This window comes from Lepisma saccharinum, chromosome 2 (assembly GCF_977018435.1).
Source record: "Lepisma saccharinum chromosome 2, izLepSacc3.1, whole genome shotgun sequence".
NCBI classification, from domain to species: Eukaryota; Metazoa; Arthropoda; class Insecta; order Zygentoma; family Lepismatidae; genus Lepisma; species Lepisma saccharinum.
Window position 1 is genome coordinate 84,787,722 of NC_139230.1, and position 24,128 is coordinate 84,811,849.

General features: G+C 37.9%; 1 protein-coding gene across 2 annotated transcripts in view; it reads left to right on the top strand.

Annotated features, from left to right (window-relative positions):
- The window catches only part of LOC145984458 (von Willebrand factor D and EGF domain-containing protein-like), a 243,675-nt gene that overhangs the window by 217,361 nt on the left and 2,186 nt on the right, over positions 1 to 24,128 (top strand). For both annotated transcript variants that reach the window (XM_083118119.1, XM_083118117.1), the window contains exons 15-18: positions 5,461 to 5,644; positions 14,791 to 14,978; positions 16,379 to 16,521; positions 20,167 to 20,363. In XM_083118119.1, coding sequence (XP_082974245.1) covers positions 5,461 to 5,644; positions 14,791 to 14,978; positions 16,379 to 16,521; positions 20,167 to 20,363 — 712 coding nt within the window. The remainder of the gene's footprint in view (positions 1 to 5,460; positions 5,645 to 14,790; positions 14,979 to 16,378; positions 16,522 to 20,166; positions 20,364 to 24,128) is intronic.

The window sequence follows — 24,128 nt, forward strand, 5'->3', positions numbered from 1 at the left end:
ATTAATGTAAATTACTAAGACTGAAATCAAATTATATGTGTGAAATATATACTTTTAGTTTGATTTGATTTAGTTTATTTTACTTCGCGTTTTGTGCCTCTTGGCTAATTTGCAAAGATGGGGATGAGTGATGAAATGATGAAATTGATGAATGGACATTCACAAACAACCAAGCCCGACCGGGATTCGAACCCGGGACCCTCGGCATCGCAGCGCGATGTGCTAACCATTCGGCCACAGGGTCGGGCAGTATATATAGATATATATGTACTTTTAGGTTGATATTCGTTTTCAAAGAGGGAGGACATTCCATCCCCCCACATTGTTATAATTTCACCTATAAATTTAGTATAGAGGAATCTTATGACTGTTATTAAACAATATTATTGGAGAAAATGAAGTATTTCAAGCCAATTAAAATTCAAAGCAACTACGTGGGAAGGGGTGCAGTGGCGCAAGCACAAGGGTGCAGAGGGGCATTGCTTTATCCCAACCTTGGATTCAATTCTAGGGGGGCAAACATTGAAGTAAGAGAAAGCAAGACTAGCAGAAAATAAAAGTAGCAGGACAAAAGGATACTCAAAATGGAATTAGTTTTCATGTCTTTCTTGCATCATTTCTTTCCGATGGCCAAGAGCACCTGCAGGGGGACACAGAGGGGCAATTATCCCCTCGACTTCAAATTTTATGCAAACAAAAATACATTTCGTAAAATTTTCTTGCTCGCTTTGCTTGCAATTTCTTTTCTGTAATCCATTGTAAATTGCCAGAGAGAAGTAAGAACAATTTATATCATTTTTGCTTTTGGTTTGTTATGGGGCGGAGGAATTGTTTATGTAATGTATTTAAATATATATATATATATATATACCGTGCGTTCATTTCGATCTGCAGCTGAGAGATCGGGAGAAGCGTGGCGGGCGGCGCTGACGGAGATGCCGACATTTGCGGCCTGTAATGCCCGCTTATTTTTATAGACATATGCAGACATTTATATAAATATTGCAAAACGATCACTAACCTGTGTTATAACACGCAAAAGTTCTTCTGTAATTCATCCAAGTTCTGCTCTTATATACACAAAAAAATACGCTTTAGAAACGATGTTAAGAGCCACAGATAATAAAGCATTTTAATCATAGTTTTGACCAGTAACGTCCTGCTTAAGTTTATATCCTTGAAAGAGTTTTGTGCCGATGGGGATCGTTTGGAGGTTTTGAATGTGCAACACTGTATCAAGATTACGCTGTAGAAGAAACCGTTAAAAGTCAATAGTGTTCGTGAGCTTCCTTGCAATCCGAAATGATATTGGTGCAGCGTTAGAACGTTCTCCAAACAAACCTCTACGCCGTGTTTCACAAGAGGTGGGCGTGTCAAAATCATCGGCACATACAGTCACTAAGCTACTAAAATTAAAACCATACTCTTATAACACAGGTTAGTGCTCGTTTTGCAATATTTATATAAATGTCTGCATATGTCTATAAAAATAAGCGGGCATTACAGGCCGCAAATGTCGGCATCTCCGTCAGTGCCGCCCGCCACGCTTCTCCCGATCTCTCAGCTGCAGATCGAAATGGACGCACGGTATGTGTGTGTGTGTGTGTGTGTGTGTGTATATATATATATATATATATATATATATATATATATATATATATATACACACACACACATACACGCACACACACTCATACACACACACATATACCCACCAATGCAATAGAACTAAAACAGTGAGATGAAATGAGGTTTTTCTTTCCCAACTTAACTTTCAAGGCTTTTGCCCCCTAATCAGAGGGTCTGCACATGCCTATGGTCACATAATATTGTAAAGTTAACATCAGTTGCATGCTTGGGGTACAGTTGTCCCCCATGTGCCTAAATATGTAACAAGAAAAATATCAAAGCATACAAAGATAGAGCACACAGCAGATTCAGATGTTATACAGAAGTGGGTTAGTGAGGAAGGGGAGGACACATAGGTATGAATTAGTGATGAAAGTGAAAATGAAAGTGACCATGTGACCATAATTTTAATCCATATTAAGTTGTGAAAAAAGGCCAATTGAGTCATTTACAGCATTTTTAGCTTGTGTCCACGTCCACAAAGGCTGAAGAAAGTATGTTTTGCAGTTTGTGTTACATTTTCTTGTGTAATTATATGTACAGCATGTAACAAAAGTCCAGGAACACTTTAAAAAAATATTGTAGCCAAACGAGTAGCATTACAAAGTAACAAAGTACATCATTTCAAAGAGTAAAGTTGTAAGTTTTTTTCAACAACACCCACTTTACAAACACTCTATGTGGGAACCATCTGTGACCTGAAAAATGTCGACGCGATAATCAAACTCTTGCCACACATGACCCAACATGTCTTCCGAGACTGTGGCTGTTACATGTTCAATTCTCCTTTTGAGTTCCAAAACATCACGTGGAAGAGGAGGGACATATACATGGTCCTTTACATAACCCCATTAAAGAAAATCACAAGGGATGATATCCGGGGACCTAGGAGGCAATTTTAGCACACATTGGTTGGTTCCTCCACCATGACCAATCCAACGATTGGGTAGCTCTGCGTTCAGATATGCCCTAACATCACAGTGAAAAAAATGTGTGGGGGGGGGGGCCATCTTCAGTTTGCAACAATAGCATTAACCAGTTCTGCAACATCTGAAGGAAGGACTCTCCAGTTACAGTTTGTTCTTCAAAGAAGAATGGCCCATAAATTTTCTTGTGAGACATGGCACAAAAAACATTGACCTTTGGAGAATCTCGCTCATGTTCAACAATGTTATGTGAGTTTTTTGTTCTCCAAATTCTACAATTGTGCCTGTTTACTTTCCCATTTGTATGAAATGTTGCCTTGTCCGAAAAAAATATCAAATTCACAAAAGCATCATCTTTGACCTTCAATGCACAGCAAAACTGGAATCACTGGTCTTTGTCTTTAGGATATAACTTTTGCACTAACTGTAGTCTGTATGGTTTCATGTTTATTTTTTTACGCAAAACCTGCCACACAGTCATTGTTGACATTTCCAACTCATGTGAAGCTCTGCGTATAGATTTTCTTGGACTCATTGTGAAAGCTTCTCTCACTCGCTCAATGTCATTTTCACTCACACCTGGCCGACCACTTCTCTTCTTGACACACAAACATCCAATTTCAACAAACTTTACATGCCAATTGTAGATTGCCTTCCTGGTTGGTCTTGCTTTCCCATACTTCATCATAAATTTTCGTTGGACATCCGTTGCACTCTTTGTTTTGTCAAATTCTAGCATGCAGAAAGCCTTCTCAGCTCAAGAAAGCGCCATCTTGATTATGACACCATCTAGCGACGATATATGGAACTACATGTAACACCTGCAATGAGAAAAAAACTTACAACTTTACTCTTTGAAATGATGTACTTTGTCACTTTGTAATGCTACTTGTTTGGCAACAATATTTTTTTAAAATTGTTCCTGGACTTTTGTTACATGCTGTATTAAAGCCAAGATAACTTTTTCTGTTTTATTGTTTGGAAGTGACTCTTGCTTTAAGGAAAAAATCATTGTCTCCAGCAGTAAAAAGAGCATATTCCCCGTACTTTGGTTCTCATGTAGGAGACCAAGACAAACCCTGGGCTCCACAAAATGTGTTACATGTCATGCTTGCCTATTCACAATGTGATGGTCGAATGGAAAGAAAGTGTTTATGCATTATGCTGCATCTGTTCTTTTTCATGGACAGACTAATAATTCAACAGAAGAAAGGACTTGCCAAAGAAGATGAAATTTACTATTAAATATCTGACTAGGTGGGTCATGTGATACATGACCATAGGCTAGAATTTCGTCAGGATGTCAAATCTGAAATCAGATTCCATGTAACTTCATTTGGTGAAAAGTTATTGGCAACTGAAAGTGATGTTTACCTGTTACAGAATGTGCTCCACATGTTGTCCGTGCTGGGCAATGCACGTGTGCAGATGCTTCTCCCAATGTCTGTGGACACCGAGCAAGGTATCTGGTGAAATTTGCTCAAAGGTGCCATGCCATGTTGTTCCAGATGACGATCACGAATTTTCATACCATACACCATAGCCTTAACGTGTCCCCAAAGGTCAAAGTCCATTGAAGTTAGGTCTGGTGATCGGGCAGGCCATTCTACTGGCCACATCGACCAATCCATGCCCCAGGAAATTGTTCATCCAGGTACTGATGCACCTGGATGCCATAATGGGGAGGTGCACAATCTTGTTGAAAAAACCTGGGAAATGTACCATCTTCCGACATCAGAGCTGGCAGTATCTGTTCCTGTAGCATCCCCAGCTATCGTTCCGCATTTAAATGTCCTTGAATGAAAAAAGGACCGATTATTCGTGTTCCCCATATGCCTGCCCACACCATAATTTTGCCTGCACCGGTCATTTTGGAGGGATCTGTCCATGCGGGGTTGTCATGCGACCAATAGCGCATGTTTTGCCTATTCACCTCCCCATTTACGTAGAAGTTTGCTTCATCGGAATGGAGTATCTGCATAGCGACGTTTGGATTTAGCCATAATTGCACAATAGCCCACTCGCAAAACTGCAAGCAGCTATCTGCATCGTCCTCGGAGAGGTGTTGCTGCATTTGCACCTTATACGAATGTCACTTGTGCCTCTGTACACTGCACCCTGTACACTGAACTGTGACTCATAGAACATTGCATTGCTATAAGACGTGTGCTTCGCTGTGGTGATGTCGAGAAGGAGGCCAGCATTGCCGTAGCTGTTGCTTCATCTGTGACTGTCCACGGTCGTCCACTACGCGGTATGTCAAAGACCATGCCCATCTCCTCGAATATGGTTAATAACTGTGCCACTGCAACATGTGACACAGGGTGACGTTCTGGATGACGCAGGTTGAAATCGGCAGCCACTGCATGGGCACTTCTCCCACCCCACAGTTTGACAATCTGGATATGTTCCTCAGTTGTTAACAGCATGGTTCAGCACCTGCAACAAACAGGTAAACATCACTTTCAGTTGCCAATAACTTTTCACCAAATGAAGTTACATGAAATCTGATTTCAGATTTGACATCCTGACGAAATTCTAGCCTATGGTCGTGTATCACATGACCCACCTATCATTTTAAATAAAAAAGTTGAATTCAAGATGGCGGAACCAAGATGGTGGCCGTCCCCGTGACATACTCTGAAAGGTGTCCCCCTAGGCCTCTTTTGTATGGCCTATATCAAATTCCATGAAAATACATCACTGTCGATTTTACAAGGGGTGGTAAGGGACTTCTGATACACACTGTATATTTCAATACATATTTTACAACATTTGGAAGAGAAGGACACTCTGAACTTCTCATTTATCCTACACATTTAATAATCTATTGTATACTAGTGAATTCTATAAAACATAACGAATTGGGGATATACACTGACATAGATATTATCTATATTTCCAGTTAACAAACAGCACATCTTGGGCTGCAGTAAGTTTGAACCACCTAAAAGATGAATGTCGCACGGAACTACATAGAAATCTTTCACTTTGGGAGAAAACTAGCGATGGCCATGTAGCTCCTCCAGTCAGGATATTAAATTTGCTTTGCATCAACAACTGTAGTCAAAATGGTATATGTAAAGAAGGTAAGACCAAGCTAATTGTTTAACTACACAGATTATGTAATTTAATATGATTTAAATTTTAAGCCGTGGTAGCTCAGTCATTAGGGCGTCTGACTACCATGTGAGAGACCTGGGTTCGATCCCCGGCGGGGGAAAACCGGGAATTTTCAACCTGTTCAATCGGCTCAGGTGCCAACCAGCATCGTATAAAGTGGGCACCTGGAGGAAACTGGGGGGTAAAGGCGACCAGGGGCATGGTGCTGATCACATCACCCCCAGATCGGCAGAGATCAAGAAAGTGTGGGACCCTAACCTCACACTCCCTTCATGCCTTCATGACATGGTGCAAAGCACAGAGGAGCACTTTACTTTTTTTTTTTACTTTTATGATTTAAATGAATTTATTGACACAATATGTATCAGGTCTTGTATAGATAGGTTATCATATGCACAAAAATATTTGCATAATTAATAGTATCCTTTAAAATTGTCCACATCTGCTAGCACACGTGGTTCTTGGAACCTTTTTTTCCAAATGTGTACACTAAAATTCCCTGCATTGGATTGACCTAAACATGTTAAACCTATCTTTCTAAGTTTTCATAGTATAAATTGCACAGCTAGTGGCAAAGATCATAGTAAAAAAGTTGTCTATTACCATGTTCTTACATTTTGTTGCATGTAATGTGAGGTTGAAGAACAGACGCGAAAACATCAATGAAGCTGAGGACAACCTTTCCTCCATCATCAGAATAATTTCTTCTTTAAAAATACACATGTAAAATAGAAGATTGATTGAGTTGATGTTTAAATCCACTGTATGCACAGTAAGGCTAATCGGGACTGGAGCTATAGTTTAAAGTGGAACCCGAACTACTATGTGCCTTCACCGGGCATCGAACTCAGGACCCCTTGATTACAAGGTGACAATGTTACCACTGCGCATCGGGGAGGCCCTGTAAAATAGAAGAGAATGAAAATAGCAATGTACAATTTACCTATTATTACCTTTGCTCTCAGATCTATTAATTTATAGTTTCCATTTAAAACTTAGGTATTTGTTATGAGCCTTGTGATTGGACTAAGAATAAGGCAGTGATCATACTGGCAATTTTTCAGTGGATAATATTCTATGTTATGCATTTGATGAAGATATTCTGGGTTTTGATTTCTGATCCAGTATCATGAGTACAACTTGGGAACTACTTTAATGAGAGTATATAGTGTGCTCTGATTTTAAAAAGGTAGACAGCATACAAGAAAAAGCCTTTCAACCTGTTGAATGTGCACCACAGCTAAGACTACAGGAGACAATCACGTGAAAGTATTTTCTTCAAGACCACCATCAGCAGAAACTAGACCCCCACATCACTGTTCCACCTGGATGCTCACTCCAACTGACAACATTTTGGATTGAGAAGGGCAAATGAGCAGAGCTGTGCAATATTGCTAGTGAATGACACAGAAATCTACTGTGCAATACTACCAGTCATCAGTCCAATCTGTGTGCCCTAAAAATTATATTTCTGGACCATATATGAGCACACCTCATGCATTGTTTCTGATAACAATTGCTGAATAATGCAGTCTACCCTTGCATCAATATTGCCTTCCACACCTAGAGAGTTCTAAGAGATATAGAATGTGTAGAGACATCTACCATGCATGCTGTTTCAGATTCAAATTAGATCAAGCTGGCACACACAGCTATTTCTATACTTCATAGAAATTTCAGTGAAAATGCAGGCTCAGCCAGGACTCCAACTTGGATCTCCATGTGTGCCATATCATAAAGTGATATATAGCTTCATGCTGGGATATTCTAGGGACTGTTAACATCATCAATGTTTTGGTTGTGGTAACACTGACTGAGACAATTCTACACTTGTAAAACAGTGGAAGTGAGAAATCAGATGAAACCAGGTTTGGTTCAGTAGCTCAGTTGGTAGAGAAATGGCATGGCATTCCAGAGACCAAAGTTTGAGTCCTAGGCAAGCCTGCATTTTTTGCATAGATTTCTTAATAAATCAAGCTAGTCACCAAGCATAAGATATTATATTTCCAGGTATTCAATGATTATGACAGCCCGATAAGGTTCTGCAATGGCAATTGTAAAGAGAAAGTCAGGTTCCATTGCATTTCTAATTGCTGAGTATGTTGTTACAGCCTGCTACAATTTTCATTCGAAAATATGGAGAAGTGTCCATTAATCAAACATGATGTTGGTGCACAGCATAATAATGCCTACATTAAAAGATCCCATTAAAGGATGTTGGAGGGTGTGTACCAAGTACAATGAGCTATCCAGATAAAGACACACAGTGAATCACTAAGGGCATTGAACACTGACTCTTCTGCTAATGAAACAGTCTGAGTATATCGTTCTCCGCAGCAGGCTACGTGGGCTCTATTTTGGGCCAGAGTTAACAGAATACATCTCTCTCAGGCCTGCTCCTGGCAAAGTCTCCATGCTGTTCTGAAATTAAATACTTGAGTGTTCTGTACTGAACCATTGACTGATATTTCCATACATTTTAAACTTCTGTACATGCAGCTTCTGGAAAACTGCTATCTGAGTTTGACTAGCATCAAGTCACCCTATGATTCTGCATGAATAGCATTCATCAACAGGGAATGAATTTATATGTACTAATAAAGTGTTAATATGTGAATCTCCTCCTGTTGTTCAATAAAACTGGGGTCATTATCACATGATGTAATGAGAGTATATATTTTTAAAGAATCAATGGATTTCACCTCAAATGCTTGAGTTTGCATTCTCCATTGTTGAAAAGAATGTTAGAATAACAGTTGCATTGTCTATTGTCAAGGTTTAAAATAAACAAAGAGCAGAAACGAACAGAATACAGGTAAAAGGAAAACTTTTGGTATTTAACACAAGAAGGTAAAATGTACTAATAGCATGAACAGGGCCACCCAGCCTTTTTTTTCTTATTGGAATAAAGCGGAAAGTAGGTGGACCAGAGGAGAAAGTTGAGGAGAGGGGTGGCAGGGTGGAAAGTAGGGGAGGCACCAAAAATCCTCCTTGCCCAGGTGAAAATTTTATCATGAGCCACCCTGGACATTAATATGGAATATATGTCGGAAAATGCTTGAAAATATGAAAGTTATATGTAAAAATATGGAACATTGATTTTAGCATCAATTGAAGATATATATCAATATAGGTTCATTTGCCCATATTAACTCTCCGTCATCCGAGTCCTCATAGTAACATAAATGTCCTGTGCGAGGGCACTCAGTGCCGCCCTATCAAAAACAACTTTATTTACATGAATTATTGATGCATATCGATGTTGGATTACACTAGCACTTACTGAAAATCAAACGAAATATATATGAATGCAAACATGTCCATTTCGGACATATTTTATTAGCAATTAAAGGAAATAAACTAAATAATAAGGGAAAGTATCTCATGGATATCTCAAGCTTAGACTCTTGAAGCAAATGCATCCAAATATTATTCTAAAAATAATTAAAACTTTGTCACATATTGAAGGGACCAAAAAGTGAACTCACCATGTACAAAATTTTCAACTTATACTTAAAAATTTTTCAACGTATTTTTTTAAAAAAAAAATCAAGGTATTTTTCAAAACGAATTGAAGTCATACAACTTATATGGGATTAGAAAGGAAATATTTGTTACAAATTTCTCAGTCAAAATCTTACTGACATGGAAAAAGCAATAAAATGTAAAAAACACAACTCTAAGAAACTTACAAAATGTTTTTCAATCTCAATATGTTTATCCTACTTTTACAAGATATATGTAAAAAAGAAATGCTGATTGAAATAAAAGGAACTGAATGTTGTGACTTTTCAATATCATTATTTTGACAACTCTGACATTTCATATGGCTACTGCAATGGCTTCTGCACACAAATAACTTGTATTTCAAACAACATACCATCGTTTTATTCTTCTTATTTTCGCCAAATTCATGGCACGCATCTATGATTTAAGATAGGAAACATTCTCGCGCATCGTACTGAGTGCTGCCTAAGGGGAACCGGTCACTTCAGAGGCATATCAGCAACTGAAGGAACACCAGAGGATAAGTGCAAATGCCTCTAAGTTTTCGTGGGAATAGTGTAGATAGGTTACCTATTGCTTTCCCGACCATTATTGCACTGGTAAGGAAAATAATTCAAAATTTAAAAAAAAGGAAGCACTCAGTGCTGTAGCAGTGTAATTAAGAGGACACTATTAGATCAAATATACTGATTTGGGTGACCAGACGTCCTCTTTTATCCAGACATGTCCTCCTTTTTAGGAGTCTGTCCGGTGTTCAGGCGGATTTTTTTAAAAATCGGTAAATGTCCTCTTATTTGAAAAAAGTATAGCATCGACCATTGCAAGTGTGCAGCAAATGTGCTGCATAGACAATGCTTTCATTTAAGACACATTACTTAGAGTGCATTAAGTATTCAAGCAATTCCACCTAGCATCTGGGTAATAAACATGACCACTTTCCCGACTGAGGCATTAGTATTATTGATTTAACTCATTGCTTCACCTTCTGAGACTGCTGAAACGCATGCAGTCTGTGTAGTTCCATTTCAATTCATTGATTTGGTTTATTTTACTTCACTTTTCTGCCACTTTTGGCTAATCGTGAAGATGAGGATGAGCGACGATATGATGATTTTGATGAATGGACACCAAGAACACCCATACCCAGGCCGGTATTCGAACCCGGTACCCTGGCATTGTGCTAACCACTCCGGCATGTTCCTTTTAGAGTCATACATATGCAATGCAGAAACACATAGTGAGAATTTTGATTATTAAGTATATTTACTTTTATGAAATAACTAAGCAAAAGTGTATATTCAACAATGATCTTGCAAGAAAATATCCAGCTTTTAAAGGATGGAAGAAACGAATATGAAGTAAAGTATAAAGTGGCTGTCTCTTTTTCCTGCCGTTGAATTGAAAGAGTGCTAGAAATGTTCGTGGCATTAAAAATGATATTTCTTGTTCCAATCTAACTTACCTAAAATCGATATTTGGCTTTTTTGGAAATAAATTTTGGAAAGCTCACTTGTTAACCCTGGCCTCCAGGACCATTGCGAGGCTGAGGCCGAGGCTGAGTTGGAGTTCAGAGGCTGAGGCCATGTGAGGCCGAAGACTGAGGCCATGTGAGGTTGGAGGCCAAGATGGAGTTCGGAGGCTGAGGCCATGTGAGGCTGGAGGCCGAGATGAAGCTTGGAGGCTGAGACCATGTGAGGCCGGAGACCGAGTTGAAGTTAGGAGGCTGAGGCCATGTGAGGCCATAGGCAGAGATGGAGTTCGGTGGCTGAGGCCGTGTGAGGATGGAGGCTGGGCCTCGCAAGCATATCAAATGAACAGCTCTCCATACATGAATGCAGAATCCGATCTCACTTTCAATGGACTTTGTGAAAATGTCTTTTTCCTTCAGAAAGGAAGCCCGCCTTCTACCAGTTGTTGATATGAGCCATGCCATAGGTGATTTTTGTCCTCGATGGTAGATTGCATTAATTTATTTGGCATCTTGCTTGGCTCTCTGTTGCGTAGGTGCAGTCTGTTCCTATTTCTCTATTTTACTTTTGTCAGATGTTGTCGAGGGTATTCTGCATAGAAAGTCCCTAACTTCTGGACTATCTTTTAACCACATCCAGAAATTGTACAGTCATTGTCGTGAGTCTCCTGGAAAAGAAAGTATATGCTCCTGTTCACCACCCCGGTTAGGAAACGCGAGGACAGCAGACCATACCTGAGGTGATTTTGTTCTGAAAAAAGTGAAAATATAGAAATGTTCCATACCTAGTAAAATCCTATGTTACATCAAATATGATTATTATATTGTGTAATCATTAGCCCCTTTCATTAACACACACACACACACACACACACAGGATTTCCCATGAACTGTTGAATAAATTTGACAAATTTTTGCCAGTTCAGACCAGAGATGTCCAACCTCCGGAAGCCAGGACTCATGAGGCCTGGTCTCAGTCTCAGCCTCTGCCTCCAGGAGCCTAGCAAGGCTGAGGCCATGTGAGGCCGGAGGCTGAGTTGGAGTTCGGAGGCTGAGGCTCTGTGAGGCCGGAGGCCAAGATGGAGTTCGAAGGCTGAGGCTGTTTGAGACCGGAGTCCGACCTCGCTTGGAGGTTGAGGCTATGTGAGGCCAAGGTCGAGTTGTAGTACAGAGGTTGAGGCCGTGTGAGGCCAGAGGCCCAGATGGAGTTCGGAGGCTGAGGTCGTGTGAGGCTGGATGCCGACATTGATCTCGGAGGCTGAGGCCGTGCAAAACCAATTTGGAGGTCAGAGACTGAGGCCATACGAGGTCGGAGGCCGAGTTGGAGTTCGGAGGCTGAGGCCGTGTGAGGCCGTAGGTCAACCTTGAGCTTTGAGGCTGAGAATCTGTGAGGCAGGAGGCCGAGTTGGAGGTCGGAGGCTGAGGCTGTGTGAGGTCGGAGGCCGAGATGGATTTTGGAGGCTCAGGCCGACCTTCAACTCGGAGGCTGGGCCTCACGAACCCGAAGTCGAATGGCCATCTCTGCTTGTTACATTTGGATTCACTTGTGAGCATATTTCAATCTATTATCCAAGAATTGAAAAAGAAGCAAAATTTTGTGCTTCAAATTATAGATTTTCTTAGTTATGATTGTCAAGTGTTAAATAATAGATTAGGAGTTTGCTTTCTTTGCTTAAAAGTAAGAGAAACTGAAAAAGGCCATCCCAGTAGTGTCTGTGAGCAAGGTGTTGGTAATATAGTTTATATTCATTAAATTATGAGTAATGGCAAATGTGTTGCCAGTTTTGCGATCCTCTTTTTGATGATTTTGTCCTCCTTTTTTGCCATGCTCTGTCCTCTTTTTTGAATATATGTATCTGGTCACCCTAGCACTGATTATGATGCAGCCATATGATATTTGTGGAACTTCCAGCACCAATATGTACATATTGGGGAGGAGAGAATACTTTTGGACATTCCAGAGAAAGTATACAGGGCAATTCAGTAAAAGCATGCAAAGAATCACACAAAATAGGTGATTCACCACTGAACAAATTGAGATAGGGACCTAGGGTGGGAGAAGCCTGTGTAGCAAGATACAGAGCACTGTGCCACTTCAGTGTTAATCTGCAACTATCTGGATGTTACCTTTCCTGCTCGCTGGATTGTATGGGGAGGCTCCATTCCCTGGCCTGAATCTACGAGGCGCATCCAGAAAGTAAGTTTCCCTATTTTTTTCCCGTGAAAGTAAACATAATGAGCCGTGTAAATTGCACATGCGCAGCAGAGCTAAGACATATCAATCATATGCCAGGTGGACAGATCCCGCCCGGCGCCAGTAGCAAGGCAGCAGTGGTCCGAAGTGGAAGCTCATATTCCTTCTCCCGCCGCATGCGAGGCTCGGTCGGTGATAAAGTTCCTGCATGCACAAAGCATTGCGCCAATTGACATTCATCGTCAGCTCTGTGAGGTCTATGGGCCGAACATTATGAGTAAGCAGATGGTGCGTCGCTGGTGTCGGCAGTTTTCGGAAGGTCGTCGAAGTGTCCATGATGAAGAGCGCAGTGGGTGTCCTTCCCTCATCACTGATGATCTGGTTGAGCTGGTGCGGCAGCGCATCGTAGAGAACCGTCGCTTCACGATTATGGAGTTGAGTAGCTTTTTTCCACAGATATCGCGATCCGTGTTGCATGAGATTGTCACGCAGCGCCTGCTGTTCAAAAAATTGTGTGCCAGGTGGGTGCCGAAAAACCTGACACCCAAACACAAAATGAAATGTTTAGGAGCAGCACTGACATTCCTGCAATGGTACCATGATGACGGCGATGATTTCCTCGACAGGATCGTCACGGGCGATGAGACGTGGATTTCGCACTTCACCCCGGAAACCAAGCAGCAGTCAATGCATTGGCGCATAGTGGATCTCCGGTCAAGAAGAAATTCAAACAGACACTGTCGGTACAGAAAGTGATGTGCACCGTGTTTTGGGACAGGAAGGGCATTTTGCTCATTGACTTCCTCCCCAGAGGTGAAACGGTGAACGCTGACTATTACTGTGAAACACTAAGGAAATTGCGACGTGCCATTCAAAGCAAGAGGCGTGGCATGCTTACTGCAGGTGTTGTGCTCCTCCATGACAATGCTCGTCCACAGGCGGCAGAGTTCTACGACAGTGGGATCCAAAAGTTGATACCACGATACGACAAGTGTCTCAATTCTGGTGGTTGCTATGTTGAAAAATAGCTGAACCTTTGCTGTACCTGTTGCCAATAAATGGTTTCCTGAAACTGTGTTGGTTTTTTTTTTTAAAAAAATATGGAAACTTACTTTCTGGATGCGCCTCATACTTGATTTTTCATCTGGGGATACATCAAATCAGAGACTCCAGTGGATACGGATATGGAGTTAGTTGCCAGGATTGTCACCACTTTTGATGTGATTCATAACACAGGGTGCAGCCCAATCTTGTGCACTGCTGCCATGCTTGAATTCTGGTTAGTTGCAGTCATTTTGAACAACTGTTGTTAACTCTACGTTGTTAACATCCATTTGCCAATGCTATGGCACTAGTTTAAAAATGTCAAGTATGTAACTCATATGGGTAAATCAATGTGAGTAATGTTTCTACTCATTGTACATCAGCAGTGCCACTAACTGTTGATACACATCACTTATTTGTCATTCCTCTGGATGATGGTACATGCTAGAGTTCAACATGTTTGAGCCCATATCTCATTGCACATGCTTATCCGACCCTAGGTTTCCTATCTCAAATTGTTCAGTGGTGAATCACCTATTTTGTGTGTTTCCTTTTTGCATGCTTTTACTGAATCACCCTGTATGTTTCTTTTAATGATGATTCCTTTTGAGTAGAAAAACATTTCCCCATGGTTCACAATTTTCCTAAAATCTTAAAAACGTTACAATGTGTGTGGTTCCTTGTGTGTATCTTGCAATCTGAAATTTCTGCAGACATTTCTGTTAAGGAAACTTATGGAAATTTATTAAAAATTAGTATGAGAGTTAAACTGTTAGCATAAGATTTAAAATGTTAGAATAAACTAAAACTGCATATTTTCTCTAAACCTGAATAAAGTGCAAATAATTTATGTAACTCCAACTTCTCTTTGGCAATTACAATTTTTCTCATTGACACAGGAGTGTGCTACTGCTCTTCAGGCTTTGCAGGAAGTGATTGTTCAGTTAATATCTACACACCACCTGTTTTAAGAGGCCTTGAAATATCCCCATGTGATGTCCGAAAGGCATCTTGTAGATATACAGCTGTTTCAGGAGATAATTTTGCTGAGCATCCACATTTACAGTGTCAGATTGAAGTATTTCAGGTAATATCCTTACACCATACTGTATTTTTTAAAAGTTCAGTCATTATTACTGATAGGAATATACATAATTATTATATCCAAAAGCATTGAAGAAATTAAATAACTACAGAACTTCTTAGTAAAGTACAATGTAATATGTACCTACACAATGAATGTGAAAAGCATTAAAGTTGAGTAAGTTTTACAAAAATATAACAATTTGATCTATTTTCTTGCATTATATAAAAAAAAATATTCCCATGTCCATACATCTGTTAGATTATCATAATTCTGAAATTTTCAATATTCATACAAAGCAAAGAATATTTTAGTTGTGAATACACTGTTAGATACAGTATTAAGATTTATCTAACATCAACAGGATGATGTACTAGTATGTTCATATCCTCATGCAACCATTTTCTTCACCTGGCAATTAAACCTTGTTGCCATTGCATATGACTAGTGAAAAATTATGTTGGTTTTGATACAACTTCACTATTTTTATGGTTTAATAACTAGTAGTCTAGAGACAGCATATCATCAGTGTACATCCAAAACCCAATTAAGACACAAAATGTGAGTTTTGATACATAGTTTTGAAGTTCGAGGTTTTCTATAAAATTATCAATGATTATGTTTAAAGTATGTGTCTGATAATAATAAACCCCACTGTCTTTTAAATTGAAATGATGTAACAAATGCTATGAATTTTGTTCATTATGCAAGTAGCCCATGCAGCTTTAAAACAAAGTAGTGTGGACAATAAGTTACCGAAATTTTTATTAATGTGCATGTTGCCCACTTTCTATTCTCCTGCACTTTCTCTTCCCTCCCAGCACACATGTTAGCTTCAATGTCAGTATTTTCCACGTGTCAAAACTGGAATTACTTTATAAAATGTAAATATGAAGTCTAAGAATTCATGTCAAGCTGTTTACAGTTGAAATAGCAAAAACACTAAAGAAAGTAGCTAAGATGACTGAAGGTTCTCTCAACAAACATGCCACCAGCCATACATAAAGACTCCAAGGAAATGGACTTAGTGGATTTCAGCTGACTACAATATAATTTTAAAAGTGTGAAAAAAGAACAGGCTAAGTCCATCACTTGGACTTAGGGGATTTTAACACAAAAGAAAGTTGTAAACTTGACTTTGGTTGTTCCCATAAACATTAATAACTTTGAATAAAAATCAGATAGGAGAAATTGGATTTTATGTGGCATGCTGTTGCACATAGATCATGTGTTGCCTTTCTTCCTACAAAATATCTCTATTTTAATAAAGACAATTATTATTATTATTTTTAATTTGATAAATTGTGGTGGACTTATTGGGTTTTGTAAGCTGACGATATATTCTAAAGCTTTTAATTATTACTTTCCATTAATTAATGGGTCATTTCTATTATTTTCAACAGGTTAAGGATAAGGATAATACCCAAACTTCACAGGGAAATGTACGAACTGTGGCCGAATTTCTAAGCTTTCAAGTTGTTATTTGTTCACTACCACAATTAGATGTGCATTCTATAGGAAAACAATTCAATAAGGACAGTACAAGGTAATTTTAATCACACATTTATAAGCTCAATAGTAAAACAAAAGCAAAGTTGAAGAATTCAGTATGGTAATGTACAGTATGAAGTATAATAATATATGGTATTTTTTAATTTATAAGTAATTCTTATGTTACAGGAACTCATGAGAATGTTTGAGTGTGAACTGTGTAAATTCTCAGGACTTGAAGTGAGGAGGATGCAGGGGGATGCTTCCCCCCAGCTAGCAAAATTTTCGCAAAGCATTCCCCCACCTGTCTCATTGTTACCATGTTAAACCATAGGAGCATCCCCCAGCTAACTGCAAGGCTCGTCCAAATATATCCCCCCAGTTAACATTTTCCACTTCAAGTGCTGGTAATTCCTACTTAAAATACAGATTCAGAATATGCATAATATTTTTGTTGTTATTTGAATAATTGCTTTTGACTACAATTCTACCACTAGGCAAGGAGCAATGGGCATCAAATAATATGAACTTGCTTTCGATTCAAAGTTGTCTGCATTCCCTAGTGGAATAAGCTAGTGGATTCTTACATAAATATTTTTTTAAAAATTTTTTTTTTTTATTCAAAAGTATCTTGAGTGGCTACAGAAAACTTTGTGTAAATATGAACACAGTAATAGTCTCTTCCTACTAGAACACTTGCATATCACTGGCACTATCAGCCAGGAATAGAGAAGAGAGAATTCTGTTATCTGCTCAAGTTTATATTTTCCTTCAATGGCTTTCTTTTTTTAACACGTTAGCTGCCACATGAGTTGTATTTAACTCATGCTAGTTTTAGGGTCGGGGCTTCATGAAGCATATTTAACTTACACGTCTCTTTACCTTGGGAGCCTCATAGTGCACTGGCAACTCATGCTACCATGCTATAACGTACATGTTACATGAAGAGTGGCCCTGTGGACAATATTTTATAGATGGTTTGTGAAAATCTTACTGTTACAATTAATAAAAACAATTTTAAAAGTGTGGATGAATAGATGTATATTAACTTATTTTATATTTATTTTTGCCTATAAATTTCACCTAAATCTGACAAGTACACAAAAAAACATTTTCACTCATGAACAGTTTTCAAGTTTTTCAGATTGTGCATTTGGCCTTCAATTATTGCTGGCCTACTCCTCGAATGATATTGATACATTAGTATATGCAGAGTCATGTTACAAATAACAAAAGACTCAATACTCAGGAAAAAAACAATAACAATGCTCAGAAAAACCAATAACAATACTCAGAAAAGAAACAATAATGCTTGAAAAAAAATATGCTGCAAGTCAAATATAATTCACATGGCATGCAGCGTAATAATTGATACTACTGCCACATGAGTTTTGTATGACTCACACACACATAAAATAACTAAAAATAACAATTGTTTACATATTCATCAAGAAACATATTGCTTTCAATGTTTTTATTATATTCTTGTAATAACACATTGAGGCCACAGGTTTTTTTTCTTCTATCCTGGCAGTCAACATGTTAAGCTGACACCCATTAATTTAATTAAACATTTATTGGATTGTGTTATATATGCCTCAGCCATTTTAACATCTCAGGAAGGGTAATTCTCCCTCCACTTCCTTGATCCACCCATGATACACCCCACACACCCCACACTTTTCTTACACACATACTTAGGGATGGGACAAATTATACAGTAATTATTATAGACCAAAATAGATCAGTTTATCAACAAAACTGCCAATTATATAACTGATCCAATGTATCTCCAAATACAGCCTGTAATTTAGTGCAAAATTATCTCATAAAAATATATAAATGTGTGCATCATACAGTTTAGTTTTGTTAAGTAAATACCTAAATACTAGGAATGGCAACAGGGGTGAGCAACCACCCTCCCAAAGATTACTCTGTCCACCTGAACGAATTAAGCATATATCGCCAATATACCCTTTAGGAAAATATAAATAATTCAATAAATATTTTTATGGTGTTCAGATCATGAATATTTTGCTTATGAATTCTGTCAATAATAGAAATGTTCACAAGTTATATCTCATAACAAGCTTTGCTGTCCTTTGGTGAAACATTTGTTTAGTGAGTAAGTTTATGAAAACTGGAGCACATACACAGTTAGATTAAATTAATTTAAGCTTTATATTTCAACTTCCTTAACTTTGTTATTGGAAAGCAAGAGGAATTACCAGAGTTCTTGAAACAAAAATTGTGACCTACGAACACTTTGTTTATTAGATTGATTGATTGAGTTGGTGTTTTAAGTCCACTTTATGCACAGTAAGGCTAATTAATCGGGACTGGACCTACAGTTTAAAGTGGGATCCGAACCACTATGTGCCTCCCACCGGGTATCGAACTCGAGACCCCTTGATTACATGGCAACAATGCTACAACTGCACCATGGGGAAGCCCTCCTTGCTTATTAGAAGCAACTAATAGGTATGGTAGGCTCTAGCCACAATGGCAGTTTTATGGGAGGTGCAGAATTATACAAGATATGATCAGGCCTGGATTTACAAGAGATGCAGTCCTGGGCCTCCACTGGAGGGAAATTACTTTGAAAAGAGTCACATAATGAACAAATGAGATATCTGAAATGTGATAAAAATATAAAAGAATAAACTAACCATCTGAGATAACTTGACTTAAAAGTTGTAACTTAAACTGTGTATAGATGGTTGGGGGATCTTGATGTCAGCCTTTACCTCCACATTCATAAATCCTGGCCAGGGTAAGATTACAGTAATTCATAAACAAGTAAAAACCTCTTGTTCATGTTCTTCCTGCAGCTACACATGAAATTAATTTGACATTTTAAATTAGGTCTTGATTGATATATCAGGAAAGACATGGCATGTCCCCCTTTCTTTATTTCATCACAATTTTCACATAAATGTCATCTTCAAATAACAATATGGTATGTAAAATAACAATTCTTATATTTGTTCTAAATTGATATAACAGTTCTCTAGGTTTGGAAAAACTATAGAATTATTGAGTTGATACCGAGTGGCTAACTGTGTTTAGAAGTAAAGAAAAGTTTGAACCTTACTATTAACAACTACAGCCGTGATCCACTGATCTGAAGCATTACTTAAATTTGGGCAATGTGATATCTTGGCATTTGAACTGGAATGCCTGGTAGTTTACCAGTCTCTCAAACGAGACAGAGTCTTGACAGGCTGGATGGCACAAAGTGAATTAGTTTTTGTTGTTGGAGGGGTTGAAATAGGTGTGTCCCAAAGATAAGCTGAAAACTTACATTGTAGATAACTACAAAACAATTATGATGAAAATACATTGTAGTGTTTTGTTGCAGCTGTTTGGAATGAGGTCTTACTAAATGTAATTTTTAATGTTCATGAATAAATTCATGAATAATACATGTTAAAATCCAAAGACCAATAATTTCCACATAATTTTCAGAATTCATGATTAGTAAATGCCCTGAAAAAGCTTGAAGGTATGATTCATAACATACTCCAACTACCTTTAAATTCCTTAAAGAAACTCTTCTGTTTGAATACTCAGCTGGAAAAATATCATAATTTGATAAGTACAAGAAAAATATCCATGTACCTGAATAATGGGCCATAACAAGTTCAAAAGTTTTTCCTTCTGTTTTAAGCTAAGCTATTATTTGTTTTTCTTCTGCCAGGGCACTTATAAAGGTTGGTGTATGCTACAATGATCACTGCAGTTCCACGTTAGATATGTGGGTTATAGATTCAAAATGCTGGAATTGTACTGCAGATGCCAAATGTAAACCTATTTTAGAAGGACCTTGTTTCTATTATAATCCTTACTACACTGAAGATAACTATCAAGAAAGTCATGCAGAATCACCAAAAGGAGGTATGTCTGTGTAGATTTCATATTTTATTTAGAAAATTATAATTATATATTTTACATAGTTAGTATTACAGAAATCAGCTTAATTCATTCAATCATTCTCTCTTTCTCTCCCCTCTCTCTTTTTCATTTACATACTAGTTCCTCACACTGCTAGTTTTTATGCTTTTCATTTACAAAGAGGTTTTGGCTCTGCTATTCCCTTGACATTGACTTTGACTCTAAACTCACATGTCTCTTACTTTATTAAATATCTTGAAATCACAAAACAAAAGGAATCTTGCATATGTGTTGTTTGCTATCATTCTACAACTCTCAAAGATATAAATTACTTCTTCACATTTGAAGAAATAAAATACCAATTTCACGTTGCTCTTTGAAAAATTCTTTCTGATCTTGGTGAGCTGCTATCATTCACAGCAGTGTAATGTGTGTACCTTTGAAAAATTAAATTCTAGCTTTCAGATTATTTATAGAGTATCTGATCATGCTGGCACATGGCATTAATCAGTAAAGGATTATTGAAAGGTTTTACAAAGTAAAAATATATAAAAGAGGAAACAACATGTAAAAACATTATCAAGAAGGAAATCTAGTGTAAATACATGGAATGTTGCAATAGTTCCATGCAGCAAAATTACAGCAATTTTCAGAGCTTAGTTAAGATTGGTGATGATTTCTGTTAAATTTGTATACCAAGCAAAGTTAAAGGTTCAAGTCCTGACAAGTGCATGGGAGTTCCTTAGCATATGTTCTTTTAATAATTTCACTCAATTATCATTCATCACAATAATTAACCTAAGCATTGTTAATGATCATTGTCTCCATCAGTAAAAAATAGCAGATTTCCTGCACTTCGGTTGTCTTGTAGAGGAGCAAGACAAGCTTTGGGCTCCACATGAGTGTTGCTTGGCATGTTCCCCTTACTCTCAATACATGGTTGAATGAAAAGGAAGTTTCTGTGTGATTTGCTATGCCTGATATTTGCCATGAACAGATTCCACATTGTTCTTGAGAAACTTGAGGTCTGACAATTATAAGGGACTTGTGGAAGACCTTACATATGTACTTATAAAAAACTCCGGTGCAACATGTTAATGAAGATGCATGTTCTGAACTTGCATCTTAATTTCTTCCCTGAAGACAGTTGTGCCCTAAGTGATGAACATGGGGTATGGTTCCATCAGGACATTTCCCCCATAGAACAGTGATACAAAGGCAGGTAGAATGTTTCTATATTAGTAGATTTCTGCTGGACTTTGCAGACGGAGCCACCAGTGATTTCATACAAGTAGCAGGTGAGACATTGAGAGTGTAAACAAAGATGTCCATTTCCTTGACTTCCATAAGACACATTATCAAACATGTATAACAGAAATCTCAATTTTTATTTCTAAAGTACAGCTAATGGAGAATTTTGACTGTCAGTTTTGGATTCAGCAGTCAAAAATCGATAAAGTAAACGGACTTTGTATTTGTAAAGAGCAAAAAGTTAAAATTTGTGTAATGGTCATATCAGATAAACCTCCCAACAGAAATTTCCTATAATAGATCTTGGAAGAATAACACCTGGAACGTGACTGACAGAACAAAATCACATTGTGGGGCCACAAGCATAAACACAAAAACATGGGACTTGTCACAAATAATTGATGCAAAACACTCCAAGAGAACAAAATATGTGGCACAGGCAAGATCATTATAGATGCCTGCAAAAAATGCTTTGTACATCTTAGTATAAGAATATAACACCACCATCTAATTAACTAGTCCCCTTACCCTCCTCCTCACCTGTATAATATTTTACTAGCAGTAATCACCACTCACCTTTACTTATACATATCCCCTTTCTTGGACCACATGGAAACCAACTAAACTAGGAACATAGAAGTAAGAAGCTGGTTGCTACACAGAACAGGATGATCAGGAAGAAAAATATAACTTTATGTTAGTTATGTGACTTTGCTACCTGTAAATTAATTCTGATAATGAACTGATATAATAGATGAGAGAACAACCATAAGGAAACATCTGTGTCTTAATTAGGATTTGAACCCAAGGCCTCTGAGGTCTGCATTGCAGCTTACCAGTAAAAATTTAGACTGGCAAGTGTCCATTTTCAACAAAGGAGGATGGTGGAAATACTATACACTGAATTCCTTCAAATCCTGACATTTTCATTTTAAAATGCAGCTGCCAACACACTTTGCCAAAAATGAGTCATAAAATCATATTTCATTAGATTGAGTTTATCATACATATCATAACACCTTGACATATATTTAGAATGAAATTCTTTATTGCTATCCCCTAATGTATGCATCTATATGTATCATATAGCTAAATAGATATACAGGGTGTTGCAAAAGAACTTCAACAATGCTTGAGTGCTGGTAGATATCATAAAAACAAGTAACTTTTCTGTATAAACTTTACCTCGGAAGCGCTTAGTTTCTGCGCTATAAGCACTTAAAATCTAACCTCTACGTATGCAACCCAACACAGTAAACGATCGCACTAACATAACTTCCAGGGACACGTGGCAGGGTTGCCACTAGTTCCCATTGTTAAGAGAGATGACTTGAAAACAGCAACTTGGGAGTCTTACGTGAGAAAAAAAACAATATAATAATGGTACTTGCGATGTTGTAAGAGTTATTTACAGTATTTACAAACAGGCCAAGAAACAGAATTTCCAATAAATGCAGACAGAAATTCAAGAGTGTTTATTCTAAAATGCCTCCATCATGTTTCGAGTGCCATACAATGTCAATAATCTGATGGTTGATTGATTGGTTTGTTTATTTTACTTCACTTTTCTGCCACTTTTGGTTTATCGCGAAAATGAGGATGAGTGAAGAGTGATGATTTGATGAAATTGATATGATATTATGAATGATGTGATAATATGATATGATATAATGAAATGATGAATGGACACTCACAAAGAACACCCATGCCCAGGCTGGGATTCCAAACCGGGACTGAAATAATCGCAAGAGACACGCGTGACAGGTCTTCATTAAATCGACGAATGAACAAATGCAAACATAATGTGTTTCCCGCCTCATTTTGAACATGCACACTGTAATATTATAACAATTTATTTATATGGAAATTATACCTAGATATGTTAGCGCAATTTCTAATAGAGTCTGTCAAATAATACGAGGCCAAGTCCATTACTGAAAATAAAATAACATTAAGGATTCTTGCAATTGAATGAAAAATGCCACTTAAGCATTAATTAATTCAGAATAAAGGGATCAACCAACTCCTTATTAAGAGCCATAACCAAATTATCCATACTTACGTCAAGCACTGAACTGTATAGGGTGCTCAGAATGAACAATGACAAAACACAAGACAACACGAAATCCTGAAAAGGAATACTCTCAAATCTCAAGCCACCTCAGTGACCGATTGCAGTGAGTGATCGACATACAATCTCACCACTGAAGGTTCCGGATTCAAGTTTCTGCCTGTACAAAGGTGCCACTGGATCATTTGTCCTTGCCAATGTGATTTTCCCAAAAACAGAAAGATTAAGTAAAATGAGAAAAACGAGGACTATCCAGGAAACTGATCATGTCAGAATCTTGCTTGTCTTCTGCAACAGAGTGAATTAAAGGTTGACATTTGGGTGCCTTTCAAAAATGTCACCCTTACACTCCAGTGTATCATAAAAAAATGTGGACAATTTTTGACGTGCTTTCAATGGTTCTCTTTTGCTTAACAATATTTCTTGTTTGATGATAAAAATCAGTT